The following is a 14169-nucleotide window of genomic DNA, read 5'->3' on the forward strand; positions in this document are numbered from 1 at the left end:
TTAGCAGGGTGGACCCTAATCTAATATGATTTGGTGTCCTTATAAAAAGGGTGGGGTGGGGGTGCCTGGGTGGCTCAGTCGGTTGGGCATCCGACTTTTGATTTTGGCTCAGGTCATGATCTCAGGGTCATAGTATTGAGCCCCCTACCTCCCTCCGGCTCCACTCCGGGCAGGTGGAATCGGCTTGAGATTCTTTCTCTCCCTCTCCTTCTGCCCCTCCTCCCGCTTGTGCACTCTCTCTCATAAATAAATAAAAATCTTTTTTTTTTTTTTAAGGGTGGTGGTGGGGCTTGGCACACAGAGATGGACCTGCATGGAGGGAAAATGATGTGAAGGCATGCACACAGGGAGAACACCGCGTGTTCGTGAAGGCAGAGGTGGGATGATGCAGCTACACACCCCAGAACTCCAAAGATTGAGGCAAACTACCAGAAGCTAGGAGAGTGGCATTGAACAGGTTCTCTCTCAAAGCCCTCAGAAGGAACAAACCCTGAACAAGACTTGATGTCAGACTTCTAGCCTCCAGAACTATGAGACAATACATTTCTGTCCTTCAAGCTGCCCAGTTTGCGGTACTACACCCACCGACCAGATCAGGCTCCTCCCGTTAGCCGCCGGCCCTTGCCCTTGTCAAGCTCCTGACACCTGGATAAACAGATGTCCCAACACGACCGGGCTAAGGACGGGCCCGCACAATGTCAGTTTTGCTTTTCAGGACCTTTTGTCCTGCAGACGGGAGGGAGGGCTGTCTACATGAGAGACACCTTTTAGAAAACTGAGAACCTTCCCCTCCTGGTCTCAGCCCCAATTTAAAGGAAGCTGGTGTTAGCATCCTATAAAGCAAGGCGCTTTGCGAGGGTCTCCCAGCCTAAGCTGGACTGTGTGGCCCGTTTGCCAGTCATAAAGGTGATGCCCCACACTTGAGGGTGCATTGTTCACGTCTGAGGCCACAGACGAAGTGGCAACAGCACGTGGGAAGCCTCTGTCCTTGGCCCTGGAGGAATCCGCCCGGTTTCTTCCTCGCCCTGCTAAGGCCTGTGGGGCCGCGCTTAAGGGTGGGTTCGCAAACAGGGTCCACCCAGACGTTCTTTGGGCTGGGGTCGGGGTAGGCATGGGAGGCCTCCCCCGTAGGGCAGGCTGTGGAGCCTGATGTCCTGGGCCGCCCACCTGGAAGGGAAAGGGGAAGTGAGCCTTGGTGCCTGGGGTAAAAAAGGACGGGGAGTGCTTTGTGAGGGCACAGTTTGCAGAAGCCGCCGAGCCCGGGGTCTGCCGGCCTTACTCTCCTGACGGCGCCTGGAGCAACACGAGCAAAGGGCGCACCCCCGTTCCGTCAGGGCCCCAGCACCCCACCCGGACGCAGTGCACCCAAACATGGCCGCCGAACCCAGGTTCCGGGGCCGCAGCCGGGACTCCGGGTGACGCAAGGGCGACGGGTTGCATCAGCCCGCGACCACGTGCTCTCCCCGCCCCTCCGCCTCCGGATCCGGGTGCCGATTGGGCCACGTTAGGGCCGTGACCTCTGCCTCAGCCAATGGGAGGCAGCCACAGAGTGTTCTCGCCGCAGAGCCCTGGCGCGAGGTGCCTATAAAAGGCGCCTGAGGAGGGGGCGCGCGCCCCAGAGACGCGAACCGTCGTTGCAGAGTTTGTGGGTGGCTGCGACGCCGCCTGCCTGGCATCTCGGAGCGCCGCGGAACCCACAGCGCAGCCGATATGGAGGTCGAGCCCGAACCCGAGCCTGAGCCCGTCACGCTCCTGGTGAAGAGCCCCAACCAGCGCCACCGCGACTTGGAGCTGAGCGGCGACCGCAGCTGGAGCGTGGGCCTCCTCAAGGCCCATCTGAGCCGCGTCTACCCCGAGCGCCCGGTGAGAGGGGCCCCCGACTCCCGCTGCCAGCGCCTCCCGCCCCGGCTGTCATCCCCTCGGCCCGCCTCGCGTCCGCCTCCCCTTCCCTTACAGCTTCTCTCTTCGCCGTCACTCCCCCGACGGCTGGTCCTCACCAGGTCACTTCCCCAGGGCTGGGGTCTTGCCCTGCCGCGATAGGCGCCGCCTTGTCCGGCCTACTGGCCGTCACCTCCGCGTCCTAGGCCGCCATCGCCCCGCCTTCCAACGGGCCACCGTCCCCGGTCACCTCGCCTCCCGCGGTCCCAGCCCTAAGACTGTCACCCTCCAGCCCCACCTCCCAGACCACTGCCCCGTCCCTAGGTCTGGCTTCCGGCCTTAGCCAAGCCGCTGAGCCAGCAGTTTGACCTTGGGTGAGTCACTGCACCCTTCCAGCCTCAGTTTCCCCGAAAGGACAGGGCGGCTGGGCGTTCCGCGTTAGGATTGCATCTGGATAGAAGCGAGGACACAGAAATGCTGCCAAGTGGATTTTGAGTGCCGCGTCTCGATGTGGAGCGGAGGAGGCAGGGGCCAGCCCCGGGCCAGTGGCTAGGGAAACAGGGTGAGCGCCCAGGGAGTGTGTACTTAAGGTCCCACACCCAGGAGCGAGACGTGGCTCTTCCCCTCCCTGTCCACCTTCCGCCCTGGGCCCCTCCCTGCCGCGCCGGACTCCGCAGCCTTTGCCGAGTCCCGGGGAGGAGCCCCGCGCGCTTTCTGGCTAGAGTGATTTAGAAGGGAAGCAGGCAGAAAGAGGCTCCCTGAGTCTGGGTTTTAAGACTTTGGCCCCTCAATTACAGACTTCCTCGCTTTGTTTTGGTGGACACATCTGTCAACATCACCCTTAGCACCGCCCTCCCTCCCCACCACGTGATGGAGGCGGCTGCATCCTTCCTGTATTTACTTTCTGCTCTGACATTATGTAAGTGTCAGCAGTGTGCTTTACTGCCCACGAGTGTAATTCTCCATCAGACAGGAGGAGACATGGGGGCCGAAAAAGATGTGAAATTGTTCCCTCTTATCTGAAAAGTTGCCGTGTTGCAGGGGTCAGGCTCTTTTGGTTCCTTATTTGTTCAATAGGGAAGGTGGAAGTGAGTTTTCCTTCTGAGTTACTCTTTTGAATTTTGCTTGTTTATCTAATAAGCTTTCGTTCCTTTAGCATGCCCCTTGGGAGTATTTGTAGTTTCATCACAGCGGCTTCCAAGAACCTAGGTGGCCCAGTCGCTGTGAGAATGGCTAATAGGTACGCAGATAGGTGTAGTTGCGTGTTGCATCATTTAGTAAAAGGCAGTGTTTTGGAGGAGAGTTTCCCTTAAGGGCTTCCTTGGTTGACAAACATCACTCCTGTTATTAAGTCTGAAGACCCAAATAGAAGACCTCTCAGGTGTGTAAATTTGTACTTAAAGATTGTGCTGGAGAGCACTCATCATTTGGTTTCTAACCTGAGAAGAATTACATTTATAATAGTTGTTAAACATATTTAATTTTTTTTCAAATCAGCCCTCTGGGTAAAGACACAGTGTCAATTCAGGACTTTAAAAGGAAAACCACAGGCAGCTATGGTTTTCAAACTTTTACTAGCGTGGAACTCTTTAATGTCATGCAGGACCCCACCCCTCAGTACCATTTTACAAAATCATGTCTATAGCATTACGTATAAAGTCAACCGGAACAGTGGTGAACATAGTATCCAATTTGATTCTGTGGTTTTAGGTGCATAGTGTCAAAAAAAAATCCTGATTTATGCAGATAAATAGATGCAGTTATTGTTTTGTTTTAAACAGTTTGCTTTATAATCTCCAGCCACTTGGCAGGAGCAGCTTTATTCCAAATTTTGCATAGTTGTTTGTTCTGGCGTTGGCTGGTGATCTCATGTGTGCTGGCTTTGGTATATATCATTTGAGGCCATTAGTTGTAAGTATGGTTTTTTAAAGGAATTAAAAATAGATTTTAAAAGTGAGATTTGTATGAAAGTGTGTAGAGTCCCTGTGGTTTTGAAATCACTGGGAAGGAGAAGAGGGGTTGGAATCTTGACTGTTCAGCAGCAGGTGACCTTAGACAAGTCAGTTTCAGACTTTTCCTCCCTTCAAATAGGGATACTAAATCTCACAGGGATTATACCTGCATTTGTATATTGGGAAAAGTCTCTTTGAGAGCTTAGAGTTGCTTTATTGTTATCTTAGGACAGTACTAGGTGATTGTGGTGAAGGCTGACCTTGCTCGGGAGTACTTTGAGTTTTCTCTGAGACCATTCAGTTTGTGTTTTTAGTGGCAGAAAGGAATTTCCTTGGGAGTTTAAAAGTCAAGTAGGTCACCATAGGTTTTGTGGACTGGAGATAATTTGCCATCCTAAATTTTTTTTTTTAAAGATTTTATTTATTTATTAGAGACAGCCAGCGAGAGAGGGAACACAAGCAGGGGGAGTGGGAGAGGAAGAAGGAGGCTCCTAGGAAGGAACCTGATGTGGGGCTCGATCCCAGAATGCTGGGATCACGCCCTGAGCCAAAGGCAGATGCTTAACGACTGCGCCACCCAGGCGCCCCTGCCATCCTAAATTTATATGCATGTTAGAGAGAAATTCAAAGTTCAGCACTTTCTAAAGAAGAGTTTTGTATATGAGACCTTTGAAAAAATGCTTTCCCGTGATTCTAAGAAAGAACACCCATATCCAGGTTAATTGTATACAAGTTTCTTCTGTGTTTGGGAACTCGTCGAAGCTAAATGCTGACCTGTGCTACTCTTTGTTTCCATGACTAGCGTCCAGAGGACCAGAGGTTAATTTATTCTGGGAAGCTGTTGTTGGATCATCAGTGTCTCGAGGAATTGCTTCCAAAGGTACATCATTTACACATCAACTTTTAAATGTTTTTAAGCACTTACCAGGTTGAATTCAGGTCCTAAAGTACCTTCTTATTACTTCTAGCAGGAAAAACGGCATGTTTTGCATCTGGTGTGCAATGTGAAGGGTCCTTCAAAAATGTCAGAAACCAGCACAAAGGTACGTCTGCTTTTTGAAGATCAATCTATGTCATTCAGACCATCACGGTAGAAATAAAGGGAGTTGGAAAAAAACTCAAGAGATTTTATTGCCTTTTTATCAAGTAATACTTTGTTTCTTCCCCAGTGAGAATCAGGAATTAGAAAGTTACCAATACAAGCGCATGTCTGCTATTACAGTAGTAGACTATGCTGTCAGTGTTGTAGTGGGAAAGTAGAGTTCTACGTGACACACCCTACGGGGGCATAATCTGGCCTACGATAGCTGTGTGTCCAGACCACTAAACCAGCAAGGCTCTCTAAAATGGGTTTTTACTGAATTTAGCACATAATAAGCTGCTTCTAAGGAATCACCAATTTTTATGAACAGTAAAAAAGTGAATATATTCCCTTTGGAAATTTTTATTGTGATTTATTTCATTGGATAAGAAAAGACCACAGTCCCTATCAAGTGATCTCTAAAGACTTATGTTTGGCAGCCAAAATCGTTCATGTTTCATTTCACAGTGTTGATTTGAATATACAGTAATAATCTAATGTAGCAATGTACTCTGAATGAGGATTATGACTCTATTTTCTGAAACATCTGAACATAGGATAGGAAATTTCTTTCCTTCAGGTTGATGGCTGGGTTGTACTTATAAATGTTGTTGGTCAGATTCAGTTTCTTGATTTAGTAAATTCACCACCATAAGATCTGTAGAACACTATCAGTTTGCTTTCTCACCAATGATAACTTCATTGGAAGATTTTAATGAAATTACAGCATAATTACTCTGGGAAAAATAGGGGTTTTAAAAATATCTATATATTGAAATTGGGTTGAAACTATTTCAGAATATTTTTTATATAACATTGCATCTGTTTAATTTTGTCAAGTTCAGAGGTTGGGGTGAGGGACATAAGGCATTCGCAGAAGAATCCTTTTAGTTTGGTTGCAGACAGTTGCATCAGGTCCTTTGTTCTAATGTTCGGCTTCTGCTTACTTAGGTTGCTGAATCCGTGGAGCAGCCTGCTGGTCTCCATCAGGGACAGTATCCTGGGGATTCCTCAGGTGATAGTTTAAGGCAAAGGGAGGTTCTTCGGAACCTTTCTCCCTCTGGGTGGGAGACTATCTCAAGGTGAGTGTTACCATAGAGAACCAGATTTATGCAAGATGGATGTGCGTTATGTGCATCAATTTTAAGAAAAAAGTATATTTATAGCTTATAGTCACAGAACTTTAAAATGTACAAAATTATGCTTTTTAAGGGCTTCACTTTTAAAGATCTTTTATGTATTTTTTTCTTAATACACAGCCTTTTAAAAACATATAAACATATGAGGATGCAGGTGTTGAAAATGTAGGCATTTCCCCTACATGTGCTTGGTGTTGTGCTGACCTCATAATAGGGACTTAGTGCTGCTGCAGAGAGAACAGCTGGCATAAGCATTTCACAGCTGCTTTGCTGAGCGGCTCTGTGCTTTGTGTATCATAACAGTGGGTGACAAAAGGTGAAAAGATTGTTTAAGAAATGCTCTGCCAAGGACTGAGTTGGCGGTGCTGGGGAAAAAAGGTCTATTCTTTAGAGCAAAAGCCAGGAGTGACTAAATGCTCTGATGTTTGGATTTCATAGCTCTTGGAACCTCTTACAATGAGAGTTCTTAAGAGAAAAAAATAATTGCAAGTTGAAATTCTGTAGCCCCTCAGTTCCCCTGGTTTGCTTTTCCTGGTAGTTTTTAATATTTGATTTTGACAAAGGTATTTGAGGAATGACTTGTTTTTGTTTTTTGGGTTTTTTTTTTTTCCTTAACAGAAATTTCAAATACACACAAAAGCAGAGGGAACTGTGTAATGAATCTTCACACAGCCATCACTTGAGCCCAGTAATGATCATAGTTTTGCCATGTTTGTTTTATCTATTCCTCCTTTGCCTTTTCCTTTCTGAAGTGTTTAAAAGTAATTCCCAGATGTCATGTCGGTTCACCCCTACATACTTGAGTAAAACCTTAGAGATATCTTGCATATCTACAGTGCTGTCCTCATCAGAGCTACAAAAGCACTTTGTTGTCCTCTCATTTTCTTGCACTATAACATTTTTAAGTGATCAAAAACAATATTATACCAAGACCTGCTTGAATCGGAATACCATTTTAGAAACACTCTGGGTAGGGAATTTGATTAAAAGACTGCCAGCATAGAGGCACCTGGGTGGGTCAGTCAGTTAAGCATCCAACTCTTGATCTCAGTTCAGGTCTTGATCTCAGGGTGGTGAGATCGAGCCCTGCATTAGGCTCCACACTGGGCACGGATCCGACTTAGAAAAAGACTGTCCGTGTATAAGATTGGATAATGGGATAGAAACACTCAAAACTGCTTCCCTTATTCTAGCTACACAACTTGAGATTTGTGCCCCATATGTATGTGAATTTCACCTTGATAAAACTTGTCAATTTTATTCAACGCATATTTATTGAGTAGCCAATACATATAATTTCAAGGATGGGAGTGAACCAGCAGAGATGATCATATAACCAGTTCCTGATTTTTCCTCAATTCTTTTGGCAGCAGTTCACAAAACTGAAACTAAAGGAGTTCACTGTGTAAGGTGCACAAAGCCAAAGATGACATGCGTATGCTCTTCAAGCCTAGGCTGCTTAAGAAACAGGAGTTTGGTGTCAGACAGGCCTCAAATGCAGCCCTGCTGTTTAACTAGCTCAGTGACTTTGTGCAAATCCCTCGTCTTCCCTGAGCTGGATTCGGGCTCCCTTCTGTGAAATGGAGGGAAAGCTCCCTCCATACAAGGTTGTTGCAGATCCAGTGAGATAATAGCCCAGCAGCCTGTCCAGGGCACAAGTGGTCAGTAAGCACGTATGAGTGATGCCACATAGACACATAACTCTTCCCCTCCATGTAGCTCAGATTTAGGGGTGGGGAGAGATGGGTAGCAGAAGGAGGGGGTAGTTTTCTTTAGGAAAGACTTTGAGAGAGATGTGGCTTTTTAGAGCTGCTCTTTGAAGGATAAACAGTGGGTTTAAAGCTGCAATGATACTCAGCAAATGGAGACTGGGGGGTGAGGATCCACCTAGCCTGAAAGGGTCCGGCTTGTTCATGTGCTAGTAACAACATGGTATGAGAGCCCAGTGCAGGGCGCCGGCTCTCGTGTCCCTGTGGGATCTGGGCCATGGTGGTCAAGCTCGGTCAGCACTTACCACACAGGTGTGTCACACAGTAATCTACCATGTAACTGTAATAAAGCCTCTGTCTCTCTGATTTGAAGTCTTAATTGTAATGTAGACCTTTCATTTATTCATACTAAACCAAGTCAAAATGAGTATTTTTTAAAAAAATCTTTCATAGGCCTGAAGCTGCCCATCCAGCGTTCCAAGGCCTGGGGCCTGGTTTCTCGGGCTACACCACCTATGGGTGGCTGCAGCTGTCCTGGTTCCAGCAGATCTACGCACGCCAGTACTACATGCAATAGTGAGTCCTTTCCTGTCCTGCTGGCTGCGGCGGGGCTAGGGGTGAGGAGTGAGGCTGTCCGTCAGTTTCTTCAGAGCCCTGCTCTGTCTGGTCTGGTGGGTGGAGGAGAATGTAAATGATAACTGCTCCCTAATTTGTGTATTAATTCAGGGGGGCTTGTATCTGTATGTAGTTTGATGACTTCATTTACAATCAGTTACTTCCTCTTCAATATGAGGTATCTTTACTTTGGTGAAAAGTTTAATTTGCTACCATACCATACTTTCACAGTTTTATACTTCTAACTCCAGATGAAATTTACCATGTCGCTCTCTCAGGAGCAGAAGAGGCATTTATAGATTCAACTGTTAGTAAAGAAATTCTTTACTAAGTTAAAGAAAAGCCAAGTTTTTCATGTACCTACTTAGAATTCTTAACAGTGAAAGACCCTGTGTAAATAAGGCTGTGAGAAGCACAGTCTTCCCAGTGCTTTGCTCTCAACAGTATCTGCCTATGTCGATTTTATTTTAGTTTAGCGGCCACTGCTGCGTCGGGGGCTTTTGTCCCCTCACCAAGTGCACAAGAGATACCTGTGGTCTCTGCACCTGCTCCAGCCCCTATTCACAACCAGTTTCCGGCAGAGAACCAGCCAGCCAATCAGAACGCTGCTCCTGCAGTGGTGGTTAATCCCGGGGCCAATCAGAATTTGCGGATGAATGCACAAGGTGGCCCTATTGTGGAAGAAGATGATGAAATAAATCGAGATTGGTTGGATTGGACCTATTCAGCAGCCACATTTTCGGTTTTTCTCAGTATCCTCTACTTCTACTCCTCCCTGAGCAGGTTCCTCATGGTCATGGGGGCCACCGTCGTTATGTACCTGTAAGCAAATGTTTCACTTCCCTTTTTTCCCTTTACTACAAATTAACGCTGCGTGGTGGCTCAAAACAAGTACCGATTTTTCTATTTTTGAGCAGTCTCAGTCATTTATGGAAGTGTGTGTGTGTTTTAAGATTTTATTTATGTATTTAGAGAAAGAGTGCGAGCAGGGGGAGGGGCAGAGGGAAAGAGAGAGAATCTTAAACAGGCTCCATGCTCCATGTGGAGCTCAGTGCAGGGCTCGATCTCTTGATCCTGAGATCACGACCTGAGACGAAATCAAGAATTGGACGCTAACTGACTGAGCCACCCAGGCGACCCTATGGAAGTGTATTTAAATAGCGTATTATTCTGACACTTCCAGTGCAAGGAACTGACAGCTTGGTTGGGCACTGCTGAGAACACATTAATCATGTGTTAATGCAAGAAAAACATTCTGTTTTCTTCTAGATAAGGTACCTGCCAGGCTCATGAACCACAACAATAGGGCCATTCTAAGGCATGAAGGGAAAATTGTATTTGTTTTGAATAAAAACAAGTTTATCTTTATCAAGCTGTAGTTGCTGCCTTCCAGGATTAAAGGTCAGGCACTGAACAGCAGCAAAACTCCAAAGGGGCAGGGAACGTTTACAGACCTGACATTTGGCTTTATCCATGGCTCAGAGTAGTGGTTCTCAACCAGGATGATTTTGTACTCCCAGGGTGTGATGCTTCTGACTGTCACAACTAGAGGGCTGGTCCTACTGGCATCTAGTAGATAGAGGCCAGAGGCGCTGCCAGACATCCTGCAAAGCACAGGACAGCCCCACAGCACATAGCCAGCCCAATGTGTAAGTGGCGCCAAAGTTGAGAAACCCTGGCCTAGAGTGTACGTCCTTGCTTGTGGTCAGAACTGACAAATTTTTCCTATAGAGTGAAAATGGATTTTTATTTTAGTTGTAAAAATCTTAAGAGAGAAATACTTGAATAATACAATTACTCTTATATCCAGAATTAATGATTGTTAATATTTTGTCATATTTGCTATAAGATTTGTATTTAGTTGGATTTTCCAAAGAAAATTTAGTCAATTCTTTGTTTTTTAGTCTCTAGAATCCTATATTTGTGACCAAATTTAGGTCTTATTATTATGTAGGTTATTACATATTATAATCCCAGCTCTGTGTGTGTATGTATATTTATCCCTCCCCCACCCCCTGGTCAGGTTTGCAGGTGTAAAGTTTATTTCGGATCAGCAAGCATTTATAGAGCACTACTGTGTTCAGGGCGCTGTTAATGTTGGTGGGCACACAGTGCTGAATAAAACATAGTCCCCACAGTGACCTTGAGGAAGCTGACAGGCCAGTGAGGAAGTCTAGGAGATGGTGTGGTAGAAAGTCAGCAGATGGGCCTGGCTGTGAGCTTCTAATCAGAGCACTGCTATGATTAGAGGAGGATGGCAAGGGGGACCCTGTCTAATCAAGAAGACCCTTAAATTCTTGAACAAAGATCACTGTGATTAGCTAAGATGAACTTTTATGTGCTTCCTTTGAAGGCATCACGTTGGGTGGTTTCCATTTAGACAGAGACCAGTTCAGAACTTTGCGAACAATGGTCCTCCTCATGAAGCTGTAAATCAGGACCCCAACAATAACTTACAGGTAAGAAGCTCCCAGTGGGGCCCAGCAAGCTTGGCCAGGCTCTCAAATCCTTAATGCTTAGATACTTAGCTTCATGGCTTACCATTTCATTAGGCTGAAGTTTCAAGATTTTTTCAAATTTGTTCTTAGAGCAGTAACTTCTTTTTTTTTTTTTTTTAAGATTTATTTATTTTGCGAGCGAGAGCAAGAGCATGCATGCATGCAAGCAGGTGTAGGGAGAGACAGAGGGATAGAGAGAATCTCAAGCAGACTTCCTGCACTGAGTACGGAGCCCAACACAGGGCTCGATCTCATGACCCTGAGATCATGACTTGAGCAGAAACCAAGAGTCAGACGCTTAACTGACTGAGCCACCCAGGCGCCTGGAGAGTAGCTATTTTTAAAAAACATTGAATATGTCATAAAATCCATCAGGTATTTTAGTCCTGTGGCAATTTGCATTTTGGCATATGTAAATAGTGTTTTTTTAAACTCACTATTTTGAGCATTCAGAGGCCTATAACAATGTGTTACACCTTGGAAACTGCTAGTGGATAGTTATTCTAATTAAAGATCAGGAATATAAGCATGTCTCACTTACAGAATAGGTTTCCTGGAGAATTTTCCTAGATTTATACATCAGTTTAATCCATAATCCTAAAGGATATTCTTTTATAATATAAATTGTTACCCTAGTATCTGTTTTTAGAACCCTGGGTTTCCCATTTTTAGTTTCTTAGAACGCTGCCAAAATCAGAATATCCATATTTAATGAACTGGTTAACTTAATTCATGAGTTTACTAATAAAGATCGAATTACTTCATTTGTTCTAATACTTACTGCCAGGAATTTTCAAAACTCTGAAGTTCACCAGCAGTTGTGAACTTCCAGGCCTCCATCCAGCCTGAGAACTGAGAACTCCATCCAGCCCAGGACATTCTTCCCTGGGATCCTGTCTGCCTGGGTGCTTTGAATATGGGGCCAGGGATTTACTCTGCCTTTTCCTAACATTATTACATTATTTGGCATTTGTCACGGTCCTAATGGTTTTCTCATTGTGTTTCATTAACTGTAGGAAGGCCCTGATCCTGAAATCGAAGACCCCAACCGCCTCCCTCCAGACAGGGATGTACTGGACGACGAGCAGACCAGCCCTTCGTTTATGAGCACAGCCTGGCTTGTCTTCAAGACTTTCTTCGCTTCTCTTCTCCCAGAAGGCCCCCCAGCCATAGCAAACTGATGGTGCTTGCTTTCTGGCTGCTGGAGGCTTCGACAGGCGTGGACTGGGTCATCTGACTCCAGCTAGATTTCCTCACCTGGACATGGCAATGGCACAGAATTCGAGAATCAGCAAGGAGGAGGATACGCTTTTGTGATCAAGCAAAAGCAGAAACTAAGACATGAAGCCATGATACAAATTGATGAACAAAAAATGTCCAAGGCTTCTCATGTCTTTATTCTCTGAAGAGCTTTAATATATATTGTATGTAGTTTCATAGGCATTGTAAGTAGAAGGCATTAGTGTCGCATGTTTATGCCTGAGGACTTTTCAGATGTGTGTGTCTGCATGTGTGTTTGTACATAGATATCATAGATGCAGAAATGGTTCTGCTGGAACGATTTGATTCCTGTTGGAATGTTTAAATTACACTAAGTGTATTACTTTATATAATCAATGAAATTGCTAGACATGTTTTAGCAGGACTTTTCTAGGAAAGACTTATGTATAATTGCTTTTTAAAATGCAGTGCTTTACTTTAAACCAAGGGGAACTTTGCAGAGGTGAAAACCTTTGCTGGGTTTTCTGTTCAATAAAGTTTTACTATGAATGACCCTGGCAGAGACTCCTGTCATCTTAGCAGTTTGCTCCATGTCCATGTCGCTGGATGGTCAACAGTTGAGTTGCTGACTTGTAAGTCACCCGAATGTTTTGCTGCTTTTTATAAAAGGACTATTTGTACTAATGAAGAGTGATAAGGTAAAGCCATGAAAGTTTTAATCGACTAAGAATACACTTGTGTTTGTCCCCATTCCCTGATTCCAGCAGTACTGGCTTATGTAGTAACCCATCAAACTTGGATTCTCCAAGTTTAAAGTGAGGGGCATTGGGGCACCTGGCTGGCTTTGTCGGTAGAGCATGTGACTCTCGATCTCGGTCGTGAATTCAAGCCCCCCATTGGGTGCGGAGCCTACTTTAAAAAAAAAAAAGTTAGTGGCATTACGCACCTTCCACCTTGGCAATTCTGTGGTAATTACACCTACTCATCCAGCAGGCTTTCTTAAGCTGAGCTTGCTTTTGTGGTTTTAATCTTTGAAGTATTAATTTTGAGACTAATCTTAAAAACACAGTTGTATTTTTCACACACGAATAATGTTACAGGCAGAATGCTGAAGGCCTGGGCAGGGTGTTTTTGGCAGAGTAAATCACTTGTATCATGGTTGTGATCATTTAATCATTACTGAAAACATCATTTACATCAAATATTCACTGAACGATTCATAGCAAGTGCTGGGTAGATACAAAGATTTCATGTATGGTTGTGCTTTAAAAAGCCAACAAAGAGGGGCTACCTGGGTGGCTCAGTCCATTGAGTGTCCGACTCTTGATTTCGGCTCAGGTCATGATCTCAGGGTCATGGGGTGGAGCCCCGTATCGCTCTGTGCGTATCGCTCTGTGCTGGGTGTGGAGCCTGCATCGCTCTGTGCTGGGTGTGGAGCCTGCTTGAGATTCTCATCCTCGCCCTCTGCCCCTCCCCCACTCTCATGTGCTCGCTCTCAAAATTCAAATTAAATAAAAAATAAAAACCCAGCAAAGATAACTGTACCAGGAATTAAATGGCATGGAGTTTCAAATAACACCGGGCCTCCGGACCAGAAGCGGTGATTATCAACAAGTTATGAAGGCAGTGTTTGCCTGACGGAAGAAAGGACTTGAGACCAGAGGTTTGAGGGTTTTACAAGTGAGGAAGCTGGTCTGAGCTGATGGGAGGAGTCAGAATGAAGAGAAGGGTCACAGTGAAGGAAGACTCTCTCAGAGGTGAGACTTCCCCTCCAACCACAAAGCTGGGTTTTTGGCCTGCTCTGTATTTAGTCTCAGTGATTGATGAAAGCGATCGTGAAGAGTCCAGAATGTGAGGGCAGTCTGGCTGCAACGTGTCACCCTGCTGATCACCAGGGTTGCTTCGGCTGATCCGGCTGGCTAGGCGGGTGTCCCCTTCCTCACCGCTCCATGCCCTCCCGAAGCTGCGCGCTCAGCGGAAGAGGACTACCTTCCCCCCGCAGAGGAGGACTGTTCTTCAGTCAAGGGAACACGAGTGGCTGCAGTCCCCTGCTAGAACCTCCAAATACTCGCTCAA

General features: G+C 45.8%; 1 protein-coding gene across 3 annotated transcripts; it reads left to right on the forward strand.

The window, feature by feature from the left end:
• Window positions 1–1585: 1585 nt before the first annotated feature.
• Window positions 1586–12650, forward strand: HERPUD1 (homocysteine inducible ER protein with ubiquitin like domain 1). 3 transcript variants are annotated; one of them, XM_002912285.4, is made up of 8 exons: window positions 1589–1863; window positions 4633–4710; window positions 4799–4873; window positions 5863–5993; window positions 8213–8335; window positions 8846–9196; window positions 10728–10833; window positions 11889–12650. In XM_002912285.4, the coding sequence occupies exons 1-8, from the start codon at window positions 1711–1713 to the stop codon at window positions 12051–12053; spliced, it is 1182 nt and encodes a 393-aa protein (XP_002912331.1). In that variant the 5' UTR covers window positions 1589–1710; the 3' UTR covers window positions 12054–12650. The 3 variants fall into 3 exon arrangements, with proteins under 3 accessions (XP_034493654.1, XP_002912331.1, XP_019664129.1); XM_019808570.2 differs by having other exon boundaries at window positions 4802–4873; XM_034637763.1 differs by lacking the exon at window positions 11889–12650 and having other exon boundaries at window positions 1586–1863; window positions 8846–9039.
• The last annotated feature ends 1519 nt before the right edge of the window (window positions 12651–14169 follow it).

The sequence above is a fragment of the Ailuropoda melanoleuca genome, chromosome 12 (genome assembly GCF_002007445.2).
Source record: "Ailuropoda melanoleuca isolate Jingjing chromosome 12, ASM200744v2, whole genome shotgun sequence".
Lineage (NCBI taxonomy): Eukaryota > Metazoa > Chordata > Mammalia > Carnivora > Ursidae > Ailuropoda > Ailuropoda melanoleuca.